At 32.8% G+C, this 22,436-nt stretch overlaps 1 protein-coding gene across 14 annotated transcripts in view; it reads right to left on the bottom strand.

The window, feature by feature from the left end:
• C2CD5 (C2 calcium dependent domain containing 5) overlaps positions 1-22,436 on the bottom strand; it is a 95,221-nt gene that overhangs the window by 46,087 nt on the left and 26,698 nt on the right. For 4 of the 14 annotated variants that reach the window (XM_046011335.1, XM_046011340.1, XM_046011337.1 and 1 more), the window contains exons 8-11: positions 18,826-18,977; positions 13,454-13,539; positions 7,171-7,279; positions 4,409-4,474 (exon numbers count right to left, since the gene is read on the bottom strand). In XM_046011335.1, the coding sequence (XP_045867291.1) occupies positions 4,409-4,474; positions 7,171-7,279; positions 13,454-13,539; positions 18,826-18,977 (413 nt within the window). Of the gene's footprint in view, positions 1-4,408; positions 4,475-7,170; positions 7,280-13,453; positions 13,540-15,473; positions 15,666-18,825; positions 18,978-19,967; positions 20,093-22,436 lie in introns of those variants that run through there. The other 10 variants (XM_046011339.1, XM_046011342.1, XM_046011347.1 and 7 more) reach the window with 5 other exon arrangements.

The raw sequence follows: 22,436 nt of genomic DNA, 5'->3' as shown, positions 1-22,436 counted from the left end.
TAAGAAATAGCCTAGACTGGATATATAATCATGTTGTCTGCCTGGCTGAACAACCATGTTCCTAATCTCCAACATCATGCTCAAGACACAGTAGGCAAACCACAAACATCCACTGAATAAAAGATTTTGACTTAAAACTGAAAAAAAAACATTTAATTATCAGACTGATATGTGTATTCTATAAATAGTTCCTTACACATCTGATGACTCATTTTGTTAAAATAAAACATGTATAAAGTAATAATTATACCTATTTTTCTTGTTTTTGATGGTTAATTTTTGACCCCAAAGTAAAACAACTATAATTCAGATGACAAAAAAAGAGTAACATTTTCTGAATTCAGACCACTAATATAAAGCTTCCCTTAGCACTAGCAAGGGTTCACTTATTAGAAGACAGAAAATCTCAAACATATGTCCTAAAACCTACAATCTAAAATAATAACTTTTTAAAATATTCTCAAAAACAAAAGTTATCTAGCTATTTTACTAACTCAGTACTTAAAACATTTGCTCTTAAAAATATTGTCTAAGTTTGGAAGCTATTTCAGACTAGCATTTTCTCAAACCACATTATATATCTACTTTATTGTTTCCTCTTGTGACTTCCTGAAAAAATATCTAAGCTCACAAGTACCCTACATGAAGAAAGAATAACATTTTTTTCTCAACTACACTGAGACTATTCCTAATTTAAAATTATATCAGTTCGCTACCCAGAAATAACATTCAGTGGTAAACTCAGAAGAAAGAAAAAATAAATAGCATAGCCATTTAAGAAGCAATGAGCTATGCCTTTTAAAATCTACTCTTAAAATATTTTTACAACTCAATTTTCAAATAGAGTTGGGTTTCCAAAAGATAGGATTCAACTGCTCACTGGGATTTTAGACTTGTAGCATGTGGGATAATTCTAATCCATCTTTCGCTCTTTCTCTCAGCTCAAAGTTGCTAAAAGACTGTGTGATTTGCCACATTCTACTATTACCAAGTCCTGGTGATTTTACATTTGAAATATTTTCTAAATTTATCTTAAGAGTGTAAGCCCTGAAGCCAGAGTAGTTAAGTTCACATTGTAGCTCAACAACTTTCTATTTCACTTAGGGCAAATTGTTATGCTTCATTTCACTCATCCGCAAAAGAGGAAAAATACCTATCTTGGAGCTGTGTTTTGAGAATTAGGTGACCTGCTATCATACAGCACTTGGAAGAGTGCCTGGCAGATAGTCAAGTGCTGTATAAAATTCAGCTCTCCTATCACCACCAAATCCTAGGTCACTTACCAGGCCAGGAGTACTGCAGTGTCTCTAGGCTTGCTGCCTTAAAGTGCATTCTCCATTATACAGCCAATGATGTAACATATGTGTGACCATGGGATACCCTGTCTTACTCCTATGCAGCCCATTCCGGGCATGTCACACAAGATCTGCAAATGCTGCTTCCTTCTTTCGAGCAGCAAGATTCAGCTTGTCTTTCTCAAAGTCTGTTAACCAGGCCAGAAACATAAGAAGCAAGATAAGAAAAGATAATACCGTGATTTTAAAATAAATTCTCAGATAACTGAGTTTCCTTCTTCCTGCTATATAAAAATATTTCCTATCACTGTAGTTAACCAACCTAAGACAGCAAAGCAGAAGAAAAAGGGAAACACAATAAAAAGCTGAAGCAACAAAGACATTCTGTATTCAATGGCAAGCAATAGGTATAAAATAACTGGGTAAACATCATCAAGCAAGTAATGACTAGGGAATTGTTCTACAGTGCACTACTAAAGTCTCAGAACTACATTCAAAGGAGGGAACAATATGCCTCTAAATACACTGTCTGAAATATAAAATCTACGTTAAAGTCATATATATCCTTCAAACTGAACTCAAGAATTACCTCTCCAAGCTTCCCTGCCACATAGTTAATCATGCCTTCCTCTTTAATTCTGTATCTTATACTACACCACACCACACAGTAAACCATTAACATATTTTTCTAACTGCCCAGAATATGACTTTCATGAAAATGGGGTGACTGACATCTTCGCACACCTATCATCTAGCAAACTGTATGGTACAAAATAAGTTCTAATAAATGCTTGCACAATAGATCATATTTCATGAAATACTACTGTGTGATAAAAATGTTTCTTATATCTTTCCACATTTTAATGTTTTTGAAATAAAAATGTCTGGTAATTAATCAATATACTTAATATAGTAATATTTCTTTCTCTTTTCTCTTGGAAAGCTATTATTAAAATGGTGATACCTCACATAATAAATGGTGTCAGAATCCAGGAAGTACGGTATTGATGAACAATTTCTAACATTAATAAAAATTATAACCACAATTATTTTTCTTACTGATGTGGCCAATTCTTGATTTTCTATGGTAATACAGGAAAGCAATGGCTAATTTATTCCCCAATCACAGAAAAGAATACATAAATAATTCAAATATATTTATCAAATATTACATTTTTGTATTTCAGAATTATCACATTATTTTTCTTAACCTAATTATCAAAATCAGCCTGATATATACTGTTAGAAGATTCTAATATCTCAGTCAAAAGCACAGAGCTATTAGAACATTAAACTGAAAGTGTCATCTTTGATATTCTTTCACTATTCTGTAAACTTATAACCACTTTTTTTTCATACACTCACTGACTTTATTTTAAATGATGGCAAGATATACTGCTTCCTCAACCATGTTTCTCCTTGCCAAATTCTGTAGTTCTGCTTCTAAGGGACAAAGTATTATAAGATTTAACTACTTTTCTTTCTTTTTTTTTTTTTTAAGATTTTATTTATTTATTTGAAAGAGAGAGAGATCACAAGTAGGCAGAGAGGCAGGCAGAGAGAGAAAGGGGAAGCAGGCTCCCTGCCGAGCAGAGAGCCCGATGCGGGATTCGATCCCAGGACCCTGAGATCATGACCTGAGCCAAAGGCAGAGGCTTAACCAACTGCGCCACCCAGGTGCCCCAAGATTTAACTACTTTTCTACTTTCCAAGACTGTTTGTTCATCTAACACTCATCTCACCCTAAACATCTTTGCCCTGACAACGTTTAAGCTCCTTAAATTATTAACGATCAGTCTATTCCCAATGTTCTTTTCTTACATAAATAGGCTTTTTTACTTCTTATACACTAATCTGCCTACACTTTTAAAAATACATTATTTTTATTAAATGAATCCAGCAGGGTATATTCCTCACTAAAAACCAAGTATAATACATAACATTTAAAAAATATTTTAATTTTAATCAATGTGGTAACATGCTGGCAAAAACCTGAGTAGGAGAGGTAATTTCCCTGAAGACTTACCAACTGATGTCAGTCTAAATCTGCAAAGGTTGGACCTGATCAGATTGTTTACTAGACTGAACTTAGATAAACCTGCATGATGAACATGAGATACTTCATAGTCAAACATGCATTACTTACATCAGAACTTACATCCCGGACCCCTAAGAACAAAAAAAAGCTTACAATATTGAAAAGATTATGAAATATTATCTAAAATGTTAAGCCTCTTGGTGATTTTGTTTTTCTATCACTAGATATATACTTTCTAACACAAAGAACTGGTAAAATCCTTCAGGCAAAATACCAGCTTCTAATACCGAATCAAAATGGTTCTATTATTTAATTCCAAAAATAAAGAACATAAAAATTTACATATTTATATTAGAAGAATATGCTTTTATCAAAAAGAAAAATTGGCTTTGACTCTAAACCACATCATCAGCTGTAAAGTTAGTTTAGTTTCTCTAAAAGCTACAAACTATATTTTACAAACTATATCCATATGTAAAATTACCTAAAAGGAAAAATTACATTCTCACATGAAAGGGGAAGGAAGGGAGCTTATGAAAGCTGTTAATACCCCCAAAATCTGCTCTTACTTACCAAATTTTGAAAAACTTCTGGAATTATAAATAAAAATGGTAATAGTCACACTTTTATAGTATTTATAGAATACTAAATATATTATACTCAAGTCTAAATTAATGTTTAAGCAAACTTTAAGCTTATCAAACCAGCCATTTAATACTTATATTTAACAATTAACATCTCTTTAATTGTAAAGCTAATGCCTATGTCATTTAACTGATATGAAAAACTGTCCAAGATGTAATAAATATAAATTTAGGTTTCTGAAAGTTAATCACCTGACAAAAGCCATTTGTAATTTACGGTATTTCTATGGTTTTGGTTAATTCATTTTAGTTAACACAATTTTATATTTGCAATTCCGTGGAAACTTTAAGAGTTACAACATATGTACTGCAGAATGTATCTTATAACTGAATTGCCATTAAACCTATTTAATCTAGAACATTTCTAAAAACTTCACTGAGCTGCCATAATTTTTGTCAGCATATGTAGTACTGAATGACCATCAAAATACCTGAATTGAAACTATTCCAGTCTAGCAGTTTGTAAGATCTTGTGTTACCCATAATTCCGACAAAGGCTGAGTTCAAAACAGCAAATTAGTAGATCAGTTTTAGGTGCAGAATAGTAGGGAAAAAAAACAAAAAAAAAACACTACAAACAAGAACACAATTGACAATACCACTCGACAGCAACTGGAAAGACACAGACAGCAGAGTTAATAAGAAGTAGAAATAGAAAGAGAAAGAGGAGCATGCTATCATAATCTAACATTAACTAAAGTCTAGTTGTTTAAGATAATGACCTTGATTTTTAAAACCACCCCATTCCTGTCCTTGTTGCCTAATATTTAACAAAGGAGGAAATTCTAAAAGAACTAGCTCCAGAATAATAATCTATAGGTAGCAGGCGGTAGTGGTTTAAAAATAAGATTTGATTCCTTCTAAACTCAAGTGTAAAATGAAAAGTTCCCATATTCACTAGAAAAAAAATAGCTGCAAGATTCATTTGAGAGTGCAAATACAGCATTTTAACAGCACAGGCATCTCAATCCATCTTAAGTTTCTCTCAGCAGAGTAACTCAGTGTCATTAAATCAATATATCATTATCATGGCAGATGCTAATCTAGAGGGGTTTTCTGGTTTCAACTCAGCTTTTTTCAACAAATTAAATCTTTTTCATAAATAATTATTTATGAAATATTAAGAACATCAATAAAATGTTCTTAAGAAAATCTTCCCTTTTTAATGCATAATACATATATAAAACCACCCCCCAAAATGTGATTTTTATATCAAAATCATGTAATAGTGAAACCATTAGAATACATAGTTGATTTGTATTTAACTGAAAATAAAACAAAATTAAAATATAACTTGTATATCATTAAAAGCATTTATATTTATATGCCCATAATCTTTTAGGAAATAAGTACATTAGTAACTAGGATTTCCTACATGTGAATTGAAAAAAAAAATATTCTGAAAGGGGAGGAAAGGAAGAGAATGGATAAGTTGATAATTACAATACACAAAATGTATTCTGTATTAAAGATTCCTGTGTTCTTCCCTCGGCCTGGGTTCTTATATTTCTCACACTGCCAGAACAAACTGGCAAGCATGATAAACCCTAAAAAAAAAAGTTTTTTGTAAAAAGTAATAGGATTTTAAATACAGCTCTCTACTTAAACTTATTTAAGTAAGACTTGTTTGTTCTCCCAGACTCTATAGCTTACTCAGAGTACATGGAAGCAACAATAAAATCAAAATGTTTTCAGTAAACAGAACAGTTAAATATATTCCTGAAACCATTTTGGAGCTTATCAGTGGGCACCATCTAGCAAAATATTTGAGTCAATGGTCTAAAGAAACGCAGGTAACAAGCCTTGGGTTACACCCAAGTTAATGTCAGGTATATTAACCCAGTATTTCCTTGCGCTTTCCAAATAATTTAAGTTCCTAAACACAAAGATACAGAACTTGCAGAGTCTCCAACGTCTCAATACATTAAACTGACATCAGTCTAAATGTGCCTTTAATTACTACAGAATTCACAAATACTACATGAAGAAAAGATCTTAAATTGATTTGAAAAAATAAGGAAGAGCAGAAAAAAAATAAACCAGAGAAGAAAAAAAGAGAAGGCTAAGGCTTAAAAGATGTATTTGTTCAGCTTTAAGAGTTAAATAATCCTAGCTACTATTCCTCTTCTGAAATCTCATTCAAGCTCTGGGAAAAATTCCATTCTGCTCCTCTGGAATTATTAACTGAAAAGACATCAAACTGCAAGGCACAGATTAAATTTTTTTTTAACTTAAAAGAATGGTAATGCTCTGTATCCTCAAAATCACTAACTACAGTGTTTTGCATAAAATAATTTCAAAGTGTTTTACTCTTTTTGTAGCTGTCAGTACAAGCCTCAGGAAGAGGTTACTGGAAGTGACAATTTAAAATTTTCAAAAATATATATGCATATATGCCAAATAAGAACACTAACATAACTTCGGCTTTTTAAGTATGTCATCAAAATAATAAGTGACTTGAGCAAATTACTGGGAATCCAGTCAATGAGAGATGCAAGAACACACTCCACACAGAAAGTTTCTACCACACTTATCATGCTTATTTTGGATTTAGAAAAACCATCAAAGCATTCCTAATCCAAGGGCCTAAAATTGAGATTGATTTGATGCCTTTCTTCTTTTATGATTATGGCTCCATGGTTTAAAGGAGTGAGCTACTATTCTTGTTTGCTTATGTAGAACAAATAGCTTTAGAAAAGAAACCAGGAATGCACAGATAGCACTATTTTTTTTAATTCTTAGACACTACACAATGTTTATAATTACATTTCAAAGGAATACTTCTTTTAGGAATAAGGAAATTACTAAAATAATCTATGAAGAGTTATTGCTAATGAAAAGAATTAACATCTTAAGATAATGGCCACAATGGTCAAATTACAAAATCTGTTATCTGCCTGGGTCAAAGAAAAGAGCTGACTGAAAAGTTACCTAGGAACTCCTTCAAAGTGATGCCTGGCCAGGAAAATGAATCAATATTTGTTTTATATAAAAAGCTAACTAAAATATACTTCTACATATTTGATTATTTTTAATCAGAATTATAGCAAATACTTAAAGTGAAATGCCAGTTTATACTTTCTTTTTCATTTCTCTTTTCGGATAGACTTGATTTTTTTTATTATAAAAATCTATTTTAATAATCCCAGTTTAAGTAAATGAAACACTGAAAACAAACTTTTAAAGAACATACCAGGATTGTGGATACGATCCAAAAGCTTCACAGAGCGTGCACTAACAACACCCCCAACATGCATGAGAAATCCAGGAGGAAATGCCGTCAAGGTAAAAAATGGAAATTCCTAGTAGAAAGAAAGGGGGAAAAATATAACTGACTGTGTGTAAAGTACAAGAAATTTGCTTGTTAAGAAGCCTGATCCCCATAGATTATATTTATACTATGATATGAATCCTATTCCTTAACAAAAAAGTTACACATTACTATCAGTTACACATTACACATGCTTTGTAATTAAATGTCTTTTTAGATGTTTAGCGTTCCTAATCCATTTTCCCATATATATCAGGTTATAGAGAATCCAAACACTCTTTTTATCAATTCTCAATGAGAAAAAAAGGTTCTCAGAGTTTTGATTTAAGATATTTGAACACACCCTTCCTTTCAATCTCCTACTCTGATGCAAATTCAGTGAGATGTGGGGATTCCCCTGCCCTTGGACGTTGAGTCTACATCTCAGTGGGGCAGAATCCTCCTCACATACACACACCCAATTCCAGGCTACTGGTAAAGACTCTGAAGGCCTGGTGCAAGAGATCTACAAGAACATGGAACTAAGGGAGGAGTGAGAAAATGAGCAGTGTGGGTTAGGAGATTCAGGGAAAAGTGAAGGGCGAATACCAAGGTCAAGAGGGTACAGAATTGCTGTGTAAGATAATTTACTCTATCAACACCAGGGCAGCTGGAAAAAATTGTAAGTACATAGATGCATATTAAGGAAAAGGGAGAAGAAAGTAGATGACAGCAAGGGAGGAAATAAAATTCCCCAAGTTCTTCTAAGTTTCATTCTCCCCTTCTCTCTCAAGGACATCAATGTCATCAATTTAGAGGTAAGGCAGAAATGGGAAAACAGAGAAAGGAAATTCATTGAGATAGCACCCAGGAAGAAAGCAGAGCTCCTGTGGCTCTCCAAGTATAGACCTCCCACATCACACAAAATTGGATGCAAGCAAGGGAAATTTAATATCTGCCTCATACGGCTTTAAGATTACCATAGCTCACTTAACCAGAAGTCACTTACCAGTAGCCTCAGCTATTCAGAACATAACTGAGAGCTGGAAAATAAGCAAAACAGAGCTCTCAACAGTCAAAAGAACTGTCATATTTCCAAGTACTAAAATTTATGTACTTGATTCATAAGAAATCCCTACAGATCATATCCATACTATGCCATTCAGCAATTATAAATACACAATTTTAGGAACATATTTTAAAGTCTAGCAATATCTTTTTTTCCGACCACAGCAATTTAAATGCAGCAAATGAAAGCTGAGAGATAAAGACATACAGAATACTACTAGAAGCAGGCACATTAAAAGCAGCAAGATTACTGACTGGCTACTAAGCATGGAGAATACAAACTCACCAAAGCATAATTCACAAAGCATAGCAACTTGGAGTCATTTAGCACAAAGGCAAACAGTCCTGTACACTTCAATAACCCATGAAGACATAGTATAAAATATAGAGAGAATTTAGAAATAAATTCACTTAGAATTTAAAAGTAATATTTAAATTAACAAAGGTAAGAAAAACCTAGGCTACATTAAAAAAAAAAAAAAAGTAAAAACCTATCTATGGAAATGGATAGGTTTGGCCTAGCTGACAGGCAAAAAGAAAAAAAGGGGAAGGATAGGAAGGGAATTTCACTTAAATGTATTATAAAATATTTAGTCAAAAATGCCTCCTTATTTCTACCTGAGTTTTTTAAATATAAGTTTTAAGTGAGAAATATACAAATAAGTTTATGCTATTAGAGCTTTGTTTGGAGGTTCTAGCAGGTGAGCGCAGCTACTTGTATACTCTTGACCAAAGAACGGTCCTCCCCTCTATCGGGGAAGGTCGTCCTCTTCGACCGAGCACACAGCTTCGGGAGAGACGCACATGGAGTGGTGAGGGAGGAAGGGGACACCCGCCTAGCCAGCCACATCAGCTGAATCAACCCTGGTGATCAATGGGGTGACAGATGTCGCAGCCAGATCGCCCTCACATCCAAGTTTATGCTATTAGAAACTTAAATATCTTACATAAGTTAGGCCTTCATGATTTTTTTCAATTTTAAGTAAACAGTTTTTAAATTTTCTCAAAATACTGAAGCATAGTAGAAAAAAGCACTTTACATTTATTATACTTAAACATTTTAAATATTCTGGACAAGAGACACTGAAAATAAAATAGCTACATGGAAAGCTGTACTTTCTTCTGAAAGTGAGAAATAAATTAGGTAAATTCACATATTGGAAAACATCTGAATATAAGAATTTAGGTAGATATAAAAATTAACCTAAATGATTTCTCCACTTGAGATTCTGATTCTTTTTCCTAAATTCCAGAAGATGGGATAAAAAGAGACAAGAGGGAAAGAGTCATAGTAGAGTTGGTGGTCATAAGCAGAAAAAGTAGGGGAATGGCTGCCCAAAGAGGCAGATGATCACTCTGCAAACTTAAACTCTGTCCTACACGTCCAATCAACACACCTAATTAAACACACAAAATTTAACCTGAAGTACATAAAAATTGCATGGTTATTCAACCAAAACTACATCTTCAGATAACTCTCTCAGAAAAACTACAGCAGATACCTACCGTTAAATACCTATTACCTCCACCCCTCTCACCAGTAGCCAGTGACTACCAGTGACTGTTAAATAGCACTCATCTCCACCCCCACTACATAGTGATTACTGTGAAGTACTTACAGAGTGCCAGACCTCGGCAAAGTATCTTAAAACTATACTTTATAATCTTTCCTAGACGCTAACGTGAGAGTCGAGGAGGCCTCAACTCTATGTGAGCAACAAGCCTTATCATCTGGCTTCTTGAAATTTCTGATTAAAACAGTGAGACAAGGTGGTGGGTGCTGGTTTTAATCTCTAGTTTATCATTATACCTGATGAATTTTTAGGTTCTTTTCCATTGAAAAGAACAGCTTCCTTAAGATCAGCCAAGCCCAACCCGTTTTCAATGCCTAGATGAGAATTTCAGGATCACAGAAGACATTTTCTCTGGGAAGTCCTAATATTTAAAGTGCCTTGCCTTCTCAGGTCATGATCTCAGGGTCCTGGGATGGAGGCTCAGCAGGGAGCCTGCTTCCCCCTCTTTCTCTGCCTGTCTCTCTGCCTACTTGTGATGTCTTTGTCAAATAAATAAATAAAATCTTAAAAAAGTTAAAAAAAAAAAGTGCTTTGCCTTGTGGTACAACTAAGTGGAAATTTGTATGTTGACATTTTGACAATAAGTCAAATGCATACAACATAAATCTATTTAATACCATGTGTTCAGTGACAGGCTAGTTGGAAAATCTGGGGACACAATAGAAGTAATTTTTTAACATTTAAATAGAATTTTTCTTATAATATATTTAAATAGTTTATTTTTTTAACCAAGTATTCTTTTTATTTTCCCAAGAAATGAGAGTCAACTTTCTAGATAAAAAAAACTCCGTGTCAGATTCCTACTATGATTTTATTATATAATTTTACCCCATTATTGAAAACATCACAATTATCAAGAGTTTGCTTTATATCAGTGTTTCCCAAAGTGTGGTCCTCACTAACAGGTATTTCACATGGCAGATTCCATTGTAAAATATATTTGGGAAATACTAAGTTAAACCAACTAGGTCAACTAGGTTTCTTTACTGAAGAAAAGTCAACTGGGTTTCTTTACTGAAGAAAAATATATCTTCCAGCATCTGAAAAGTAACTTCATTTTTCTTACAAGTCAAAGAAGAGTCATATTGAAAAGTAAACGTATTTGCTTTACATCAAATCATTCATAGGTAGACCCTAAATCTAATCAAATTTGTATCTCTCTCTACATCTTATCTCCTAATCACTTGACACCTATTAACAAGATCCTGTCAACTTATTTTTCACTGATTTTGTAACACTTTTATTTTTGAGAACTGTTACTTGAACCCCTTAAATAAAACATGCTGGACAAGGGTTCTCTTTTCCTAAGGGGAGGAGGGGGAAACCATACAATTTATGAAGGATGGCAAGGAATTGAAATTAGTATTTTAAAAATGAATATAAAAATGGTATTAACTATATCATATGTTCACCTCAATCTAGTATTCAACTTGACAGAGTTAAGGCATATCTGAACACATATGGGGAAAACTCTTCATACTTCTGTACAAATTTTTTCCCAAAACAAAGCTATACTAATGGCCACCACAGGTGAATGGGAAAGCTAAAGACGAAGCTTGTTCTATTTATTGTGTACCCAGGATAGTGAGGTAGTCTCATAAACTCAAGTAACTACTGCAGAGTTAGGTAACATAAACATATTGCCAACTCAGATTTTACAAAGTTGTAAATGAAAACTATAGTTCTCCCACATCTTTACTGTTAAGTCCATAAAGATTATCTAGAAATGTATACCCAATGTGATAATGTGTCCAAAACTTGAAGAATGTTTAAAAGATTATTTGAAAACATAAATTTTATCCAAACTAAATGTAAAACAATTTTTATTGATTAGCATTTTTCTTCTCTTAAAGCTAGATGTTTACAAAAGCTCTTAATATCGATAATAAAGTCACAGGCATAAGATACAGGCAAAATCTCATATCTCATACCAGTTTTTCTGTTACTATGAATTCTAGAATGACAATTACAAGGAATACTCCTAGTATAAGGAACTCTGTAGAGAATGTAAAACTGGGAGCGGGGAGGAGGTAAGAGCATTCTGGCCTAAGAAATAGTAAATGAACACACATACCTTCCCCCTGACCCTCTTCTCTGTGTTTCCAGTCTCTTTCTACATTTGGTTTCAATAATTGGTCCCAGTATTTAAGTGGGCTTTGCACAACAGTAGCTGGTATGCCTGCAAGTTGTGAAAGCAGCTCAAGTGCAAATGCTGCCTGCTGAGGGGTAAAGTAAACCACCTTGTACCTCTAATGTCTCATCATGCTGATTGATTAGCTCAGCTCTGCTCTGCTCCCCTCAACCTTGTCTGCAAGGCAAAGGGTACATACAGATACTTCTGCACAGTAAAGAAAGTCTAAAAGAAGCAAACTGTTATATTGTTTGTAGTAACAGAACCTGAAAACCCTATTCTCAAAAAGCTAACCTCTAGAGAAGAAATACCTTTTTTAAAAAATGCATTCTTTTACAGGTATTTACTGTTTGATCTTTTTTTTAATGCTAGTGTAAAATGGGAACATGTAAAAGAAAATTCGTAAATGCTTATAAACTTCTAAATCAGACACAATGAAAGCTATGGGACTGTGCCTTAAAATAACTGACATAACATATAAATAATCATGCACTGTATTAGTTGAGTAGAAAAAAAATGAGCCTCGTAGTGCTAATAATTTTAAAAATGCATTACAAAAAGAAATAAAGCTGGCAACATTTGTTAAAGCTTAAATAAAACTTAAATGATCAAGATTAAAACTAGAACAGCTACCAATACAAGAAAAAGGCTCTCACACATGTTCAGAAACATACCCGCCTTCTACAGAACCTATGAGGCGATCCTCCCTTAGCAATGAAGTTTATACAAAAAAAAAAGAGAAAAATCATCCAAAAATTGTGACTCTTTATTTTCCCAATTAACAAAGTTAACTAAACATTAAACTTATAATAATTAAAAGAGATGTATTCACATACCAAATAACCACACTGTTTATGTTAATCTGTAGAAATACTGAATCTGTGCATTTCTTACCCCTGAGATTAGCCAGCCATAAAAATAATCTCAGCATATAAATATATTAATATACTGAAGAATTATCTTTTTTTTTTTTTATGTAGTCTCCATGCCCACCATGGAGCCCAAAACGGGCTCGACCTCACAACCCTAAGATTAAAACCTGAGCTGAAATCAAGAGTCTGATGCTTAACCAACTGTGCCACCCATGCACCCCAAGAAAGATATTTAATATAGTACAAGTGAAATTTTTTTTCTGGAAAATGTCTACTATTTCCTTTTATATATTATAATTTTAAGGTACAATGAGAAATGATTTCATCACTCAATGGATATTTCCAAATAGATTATTTCTAATAAAAGATTAGAGGACAAAACAAAAAAGTTACAGAATTCCAAATTAAAATTAATTATTCATAAACAATTTTCCTTAATACCTTAAATAAATTTGGGGACTTTGAAATTACATTACATATACATGATCAAACCAGTTTATGGAAATGTTATAAATACATAGAAGCATGATAATAAAATCATATTAACAGTGTAAGAATAGAGAATATTGAGTGTCTCTTACCCTTTGTTCCAGTGCTGACTGAGTCTGTTGTCTTAGAAGAGCTTTAAACGGCCCCCCTTCTTTTCCAGCACTACCACTTCCCATTCCTACAGAACATCAGTACATAAATAACAACCAAAAAACAACTATAGAAACAGAAAGTTTAACTGCATTCATCTTCATAAATATCATGAGTCAAAATCTCTTAAAATGATATAAACATTTAAAGTACTTGACATGCAATTAGACACATATTTTACTATTTTTTTCACAAAGTTTTTAGATGTTAAAACTGTGATCACAGTGAGTTTCAGATTCAATGTGTTCTAAAACTTATCTTTAAAATTTTGTTAATGTAATGAATTTTTGTATAATATTCAATTTTTCAAGTGTTGAGTGAGTCTTCTAACACAAAATAATGAAGATACTACCAATTACAATTGACCCTTGAACAACATGGGTTTCAACTGCACAGTCCACTTATACATTAATTTTTTTTCAATAAGTACAGGACAGAAATGCACTTTCTGTTCCTTATGATTTTCTTAGTAACATTTTCTTTCCTCAGCTTTACTTAATTGCAAGAATATAGTATATAATACATGTAACATAACTATTTTAATTGACTATGTTATCAGTAAGGCTTGTGGTCAAGAGCAGACTGTTAATAGTCAAGCTTTTGGGGAATCAGAAGTTATATGTCCATTTTCAATTTGCACAGGGGTGTGTTGCTCAAGGGTCAACTGTACTTACTACGCTCACAGTTTAAGAATACTTACTAAAAGAAATCTAGAAACATCAAATGTTTGTTTAAAAGTAAGTATAGAGAGAAGCACGTTTAATTGTGCTTACTTAAAATATTCCAAAATTCTCTAAAGCGTATGAATTTTAGGCAATTTTGAAATATAGTCCAATCTATTTTCTGGTAACTTTCCATTCCTAAATATAACATTCATGACAAAACACTATTAACAGTCATAGTTTTCAATACTCATTTGCAAAAGTCAACATAAAATATTTTTAAAACTAAAAATCACAGACATGTAATAGACACATCACAAATGTACATAGTTATGGATGAGAAGAATTATATTCCCAAACTCTAAGATGTATTTTTTAAAGGCTTAAGTTTTAATTTCTTTCCCTACTTTATTTTATTCTTTTGGTAGTACCAATAGACCAATTATGATCAAAGAATTATAGAAAGTAGGGGACAGGTGAGAAGCCAGTGCTCTAGAGGCTAGAGTTAACAGTTCAATCCCACCCTTTCAAAACTGAAGATACATACAAATTTATTGCAATGACTTAAAAAAGGAACTAATTTACTTTCATATTTTTAGCTGTTCTTGGATAAGGAAACAAAGGTTAGCATGTGTATAGTCCCATTCTCTTCTTTAAAAATAAAAAAGGAACATATTTTTCTTGTAGGAACCTAAATATGGGTTTTAGAGACTATACAATACTAAACATAGAAATGAAACTAATATCTTTGTATGAAGCATATTGAAAGCCATAAAGTAAAATGTAATTTTGTAGAAGTAAATAAAACATCAGAAAATACAGCAGAATAATTTGGAAAATCTATGCAATGGACAGAAAAAAATGGATAAAGAAAGAATACCACTAAAATGACACTTAAACCAATTCAAACAGAATAATTTACTAATGTAACCATATGGCTTAGCAACATGATGGTGCAGGTCCAAAGTGAATGGAGTTGGTGTGAAGGGAAAGAAAGTAAAGCATCTAAAACAGAAACTCTAGAATAAAAACCCAATAATCCTTGGAAATATGCAGATCTATGTCCTCAGACATATTTTTTTTAATAAATAAAATGACTTCAGCAGAATATTCATAATTATCCAACCAGTAATCCTCAACCATCATTGTAATCATTTAATTCTGTCCACCAATAAGAAAAATAAGAAGTATGCCCTGTGCAAGACACCCAATACTTCTTTAATAGTATGAAATTAATTACTTGTTTTCAAAGGTTGAGTTATAATAAAGGGATTAAAAAGCTGATATAATGTGATCCTACCAGAAGCAGCCAGGAACAGCTCTTCACTGAAAGAAACACTTTTCCTCAGAACTGGGCTGACAGGGCTAGAATGATGAGGGGGAAGGCTAGATTCCGAGAGTAGGAGACAGGACTTTTTAAGATGAAGGGAACCACAAGAGAGAGAGGGGGAGCTGGGACACAGGTAAATCCTAGGCCCCTGTGAGTAAGGTGCTGTGGAGGAAAGTAGCAGAGAAAAGATGCAGATTCAGAAGATGACCAGAAAATGCAGAATAAGGAAAGCAATGATGAAGCAAAACATAACAGTAAAAATGGATTTTAAAATGCTACGTAAATTACACTAAGCATATGAAGTCATTAGCAAGACCATCTACCCAAAACAATATAAATTAAAGGCATAGTCTAAAACGTAGTAAAACCTTCATAGAACTTTGCATTTGTTAAAATTTTTTAAATCACTAACATGGGATTTTGTGCCATTCTAATCACTTGGAGCGGATTTCTCAAAAACACTGAAATAATCTGCCTTTTTTGGGTTAAGAATGTATAAAGTTAAAAGGTATATTTTGTAAATTTTTAAAGCCAGAAACTTACTGCCTCAAATATAAATATTATCTAAAGTGGCAAAGTACAGTTCTTCAAATGTTACTAAAACATATCACTTATGAGTATTTTAATACCCAAAAAAATAAACAGCACCACATTAAATGGCTGCCATCACTAATTTGAAATAAATATTAACTTCTTTCTGTGCATTTTTGAGATATATATTACTCCTATTCTTTTTCCTCTAAGATTTTAAATATTCGAGTTTGATCATAACACTGTTTGCATTTACAAGGATTTGAGTATGAAGGGGCAAACATTCTCAAATCACAAAAACTATACATGGTTAAAAGCTTGACTTTTTTTAAAAAGCAAAAATTAGCTTGAGTCACGTCTCAAATCAATATCCTAACACTAGCATTCTAAAATTCCACTCCTACTAGTTGAGTACTTGAAAAAAATATGAAAATAAAGCCTTGTAAAACGTCAAAATTTTGAATTTATAGAAATAAACAAATATGAATTTGTTTTTAAATGAGACCTATCTTTAAAAAAAGACAATAGCTTTAACTACAAACAGAAAACCAACTTTCTCAGTCTAAAGCTTTGTTAACTTTTTGGTTCCCCGGTTGCATATAATCAATCAATCATAATCAGCTTACCCCCACTATTCCTCAAGAGACTGGTTTTGTATATAGGTAAATCTGAAGGCAAAGAATTATGAAACACACACTCAATTATAGTTTTAGAAATTTTAAAACAATCGTAATTTTGTCATTTCAAATCTCTTCTGGAATATTCAAAGATATTTAGGGATTCATGATAAGTGAAAATATTAAAAACTGTTAATGTTCTATAAGTATGCTATTAAAGATAATGAATAGCATATGATAGTAGAAATACAAAATTATTTAGAAGCATCTGATAAATACAGAAACACAGGAGAATCAGTAACTATCATAAATAAATCTTTAAAAACTAAAATTTTAGAACTAGAAAATAAAATGCAAAAAAGCTTTCACTGATAATACAATTGATTGCCTACGAAAAAGATAAGGTAACACAAATCTGATTCAGTTAACTTATTACTTGACAATCTTTTTCAGACTTGGCCATTTGGTGAATTAAAGGACACAGAAAGACCAAGAAAATACTTCCAAAAATTTGTCTGTGATATGGCAAAGAATAAAATACGGATAAAAATATTGAAAAGCAGCCTAGGATACACAAATAACCAATGGTCAAAGCCTGAAAAAATTTTTTTAAGAAAACTTATTCTTTAATACTATCCTAAGTCTTTCTTGTTTTGATAGGCATGAATTTGGAGGCCAGAATCTCATCCTTTATTTAAATAAACAAACACATACACACACACACACGCTTCACTATAGTTGGAATGGTTCCGTTTTTATGGTATAAATATGGTTAAGATGCCACATTAAATAGCATCAATTACTATCAAATATCTCGTGATTTGGGGCACCTGGGTGGCTCAGTCGGTGAGGGTCCGACTCTTGATTTCGGCTTAGGACATGATCTCGGGGTCATGGAATTGGCCCCACGTGGGGCTCCGTGCTCAGCGGTCTGCTTGGAATTCTCTCTCTGACCTCCCTACAGTCCCATCCCATGAGCATGTGCACACACTCGCTTGCTGGCTTGCGCACGCTCTCTCTCTAAAATAAATATATCTTTAAAAAAAAAAAAATCTCATGATTTTTAGATGTTACGCATATTATGTATATGTAAATAAAGAATAAAGCTATTGTCTTCAAAAAATTAGGTATCTATAATTATCTTCCTCTCACTCTGTGACTACATTTATAAAAATAGATACTGAATCTACAGGCTTTCTTTTTAATTCCCTTTCTTTAGAATTAGCACTGGTTTTTAAAGTTGATTTCTTTTCATTGTTTTCATAAAATCTGGGATCATTTTATAAATTTCTTGTGTAACACATAAAAGGTTATTAAAGATGATCAAATGACACAAGAAGTATGCAAAATGTTTTCATCAATCTGGAGAGAAAACTGATAGACAAAAACAATATTTATAAAAATTGTTAACTACTAACTTTTTAACTTTTTACATTTTACTCTTCTTAATGATTTGAATAACTTAATTCTACTTTAAGAATGAAATAATTTGATTTTTTAAACAATTTTTATCATAAAACATTCATAAAAACTCACAGAAATTATTCATCAAAATACAAATAGGAGAGGGAAAAACTATAAATTGCATACATTGGGAAATATGTAAGAATAAGTTAAGCAAAAATGCTACTTTCTAGAGAGCAAGACTAGCAAAACCAAACATATGAAATAGCAAGAAGTTAATAAATAGATATATGTACTCCAATATAACCATTTCAATCGTTCTAAAATTTTTTTCATAATAAAATCTTAGAATTAAATTCAGAAATAGAAAGAAAAATGAATTTGAAAATGTTTCTACTACATGAGGAATTGGATTGCAAGCTACTAATGTTACCTTCTATTCAAAAGCTTTAAGATATTATTCCTCAGAATATGAGCATGAAATGAAAAAATGTCTACATGCAAAAATAAATTCTGGACTTCATATCTACACTATGATTAAATCAACAAATACAGATCTTTGAACAAGATAATTTCTGAGCTATATGAAATTTTCATATTTTAATGGTAGTAACTGAAAATGATCAGTATTCATATTATCTTTTAACTTAAATGCCAAAAATAGGAGGAAAGCCTTGGATGGAAAGCTAATAAAGAACAGAAACAAATCTGGAAAAAAAAAAAAAAGAAAGAAAGAAAGAAAAAGAAAAAGGTGGGTGGAAGCGCCTTACCAGTTTTGGGTGTCAAACTCAAATCTGTGTCAGAAGAAGAGGACTGTCGACTGTAGGACTTGGAAGGTGAAAAGGAATAAGTTTGGTTTTTCAGAGGGGTTGAGGGTCCTGATGAGTGAGTATTGGGATTGGGATCTTCATTGAAGGGAATCCTGCCAGAAGAAGGTGGAGAAATATTAAGCAATCATGTGCCAAAGGACCTGACGGAAGGCAGCATGATCCAAACACCAGGAAAGTATTGGGCAGGGCCAGCAGTCATTTCTTAAGTGTGGAGCTGGGTATGAGGCCAAAGACAACCAATTGCTGTTTAACCATTCATCATTCTCCAGATAAATAATTATCTGCACTGAAACAGTTAATAAGCCAAGTAAATAAGCAAAGAAGCATGAAATGACAGACTAAGGGGGTAAAAAATATTAAAAGGAAAAGTAAACAAAAAAAATAAATACATGACTGAAAATACTTTCAAATAAACAATGCTTTTTTAAGTTACAAAGAAAAAATGATGCTGCAAATGGTGTGTGCAAATATTCAGAATAGTTTTTATATTTGCACACACAGATATCTTCAAAAGAAAAATGTTTCCTTATCCTATAGCATCAAGAGTGCCACAGCTAAAAACACAGCAGAGAGAAAAATGAATATAGCTACACAGAACCATGGCATTTTATGCAGAAGAGTTGCTTACCTGTTTTCCAACAGCTCTCTTCCACAGAATAAAACAGACCCTACTGTGTAACAGGTTTTGTACATAAATAAAATAAGCAAATCAGAAGCTTTGACAGCTATTTCATTTAGAATCCAATCATCAATTTTATTTCTAACCAAATGCAGAAATAATGGCAAAACACATACTGGAGGATACTCCTAAATCTTACAGGATGCATACATAATATAGGGTTCTTACAGGATCTATGGAAGAGACTTTGGAAGCTAGAAGAACACTTTCACTTCAGAGTAGTGAGAGCCTCTGTGGTGCCTACATACTGGATTTCTTCACTGCAGCTGGACTTCAAGTAAGAAAAGGAGGAAGCAAAGACTTGTGGCACCTGCCTACACTACGCTACCTGCCTGCCTGCCCTTTACAGCCACTCTGCCTGTGGCCTGCCTTCCCCAGCTCTGGAGTCTGAGCAGTCTCGTACCAGTATAGATGAGAGTGGGAACAGACACAGAGAAGTTCTGAGTAAGTCGTGAGCCAGTAGCAGTGTGAATTGGGCTGTTGTGAGTCGAGCGGCATCCATGGCTTGGAGGATGAACCAGCGGAGACCTGAGGGAATTTGTAGTCAAAGTGGAAGAAAAGAAAACAATACATACAACAAATAGCAAAGTTATGTTAAATAATTTCAAAGGAGCTTTAGTTAGGGGAGAGGAATTTTTAACCCCCAACATGCAAAAAAACAGACTGAAATTTAAAAAGAATAGCTAAATACTAACTTGTTAGGATACAGTTATAGTTTTAAGGGATCAGATTAATAATTAGGACTGTGAATAAGAAAAACAGGAATAGTGGCATTAACTAAGAAAGACTAAGATTTGGATTCTGAGTTGCTTTAAAATATTTTTGATCACCATAAAGTTTACTACACAGGGACAAAACACCCATAAAAATGAATAGTCAAATATAAAGCTCTTATGTTACTTCTGAGACTGAATTCATGTAATTATATTTTTCTATAAAGAAAGTTTAGCAGAGCTGTTTCTGTCTATAACAGCAAGACAGTGGTACTAAAGAATATGAAAATGACAGCATAAAGAAAAATAAACTAAATGGATATAAGCAAATATAAACATTCCAGTATTTCAGCTCTCCAAGTATATTGCTTTCCAGAGTATACTGGAAAAAACAAAACAAAACAAAACAAGGGGACACTGCTTTTCAAAACACATTAATAAAAAACAATGTAGATAATTTTTCTCTGGCTCTCAAACAGAATGTATTATTTAAATTTAAAAAGAGTCTATTAAACTACATCCTGAATTGAAATTTTATATCAACTGACATCCTGCAATAGATCATATCTATGTGCATGTATAGATATATTTCCATCACATACACACAGACATATATTCACATATAACATTTAAATTTTCATGAAGAAATTCTGCTAAAAGGGCATAGTCACACTGGGTGGGGAAAAACAGCATTTTAGACAACTAAGAATCCTGTACTTCATATTAGCAATTATTTCACTAAGCAGGGCCTTTGCTTATGCATAATGAGGGAAAAATAATCATATGTGAATACACTCTGAAAAACTACCATATCTCCATTTTTTTAAAGCAGATCAAGAGCTCAACTTTCCCTGGCCTCTTCTTTTTTACTGGCCAGTGAACATTCCCAGCAATCACAATTTGTCAAGGTTCAAACATGAGCTATCATTAACGGGCAATAATGGTCCTTCACAGCATCTACAGACTATTTTCTGAAAATATCACTGGTTTTACGATAGGGCAATGTTTCTGTTTTTGTTGCTAGTTTAAAATAAAAATGTGTTTAATACAACTGATAAAAATCCAACATCTTATCGGTGACCTATTTGAAAATAAACAACAGAGTGAGGTTTCGTTTTGTTTTCTCTTTCTCTGTTGAAGTGACTAATGTCGTTAAAAATTCTAAGAATCAGTGTTGTACAGAGGAGAAATTACAGCTAACGTCTCTTAAACAATACTTTTTTTTTCAAAGTAGAGAAGCAGTACGTCATATTTAAATGTACTTTCTACCATCGAGATAATTCAGCAAGGAAATACCAAAGAGATTTATATCATTCATTACACTAAATATTTGAAAGGGGAAAAAGAACAATGAAGTAGAACACAGTATTAATAAAGGTAAAATAAAATGAATAAAATAAAATGAACATTGTAAAAGGCTCAAGTTATGACATCTAGTTAAAATCCAAATATAATGGACCATCACCATATGTATTCTTGGAGTTCTAATTCTTATCAGTCTTCTTGCATGAAAGATTACCTTGCAGTAATACCCCCGTGACATTTCTAATATTAAATTCATTCAGATAGGAACATAATCCAAACTACCTTTTATCAAATTCCTGTCCAGAATCAATGTTGTAATTAAATGTCAAAATAATCATAATCCGTTGAATCATAAAACAATTTAAACTAGCAACCAAAATTGATCCATTATCAAAAATACAAAGAAGCGGGGCGCCTGGGTGGCTCAGTGGGTTAAAGCCTCTGCCTTCGGCTCGGGTCGTGATCCCAGGGTCCTGGGATCAAGCCCCACGTCGGGCTCTCTCCTCCATGGGGAGCCTGCTTCCTCCTCTCTCTGCCTGCCTCTCTGCCTAGTTGTGATTTCTCTCTGTCAAATAAATAAAATATTAAAAAAAAAAAGATTTTATAAAAAAAAAAATACAAAGAAGCTGGCTGAGATAAAGCAGCCTAAGTACTGAATTTTTTTTTTCATAGCATGACTGAGATAGTAAGATGTCTTTCAGAAAATCTTAATGAAGCAACTTAAATTCTTCATGATGTGAATATTTGACAACTTGGGGCAAACAGGCTACAACAAAATTAGAAAAGGAGAATATTTACACAATCCCAGAAGATTTACATTAAAGGAATTATTCTTAGATGTAGCCAAAGTATGT

This window comes from Meles meles, chromosome 7, assembly GCF_922984935.1.
Source record: "Meles meles chromosome 7, mMelMel3.1 paternal haplotype, whole genome shotgun sequence".
In the NCBI taxonomy this organism is placed as follows: domain Eukaryota; kingdom Metazoa; phylum Chordata; class Mammalia; order Carnivora; family Mustelidae; genus Meles; species Meles meles.
This window is presented reverse-complemented; position numbering and strand designations above follow the sequence as displayed.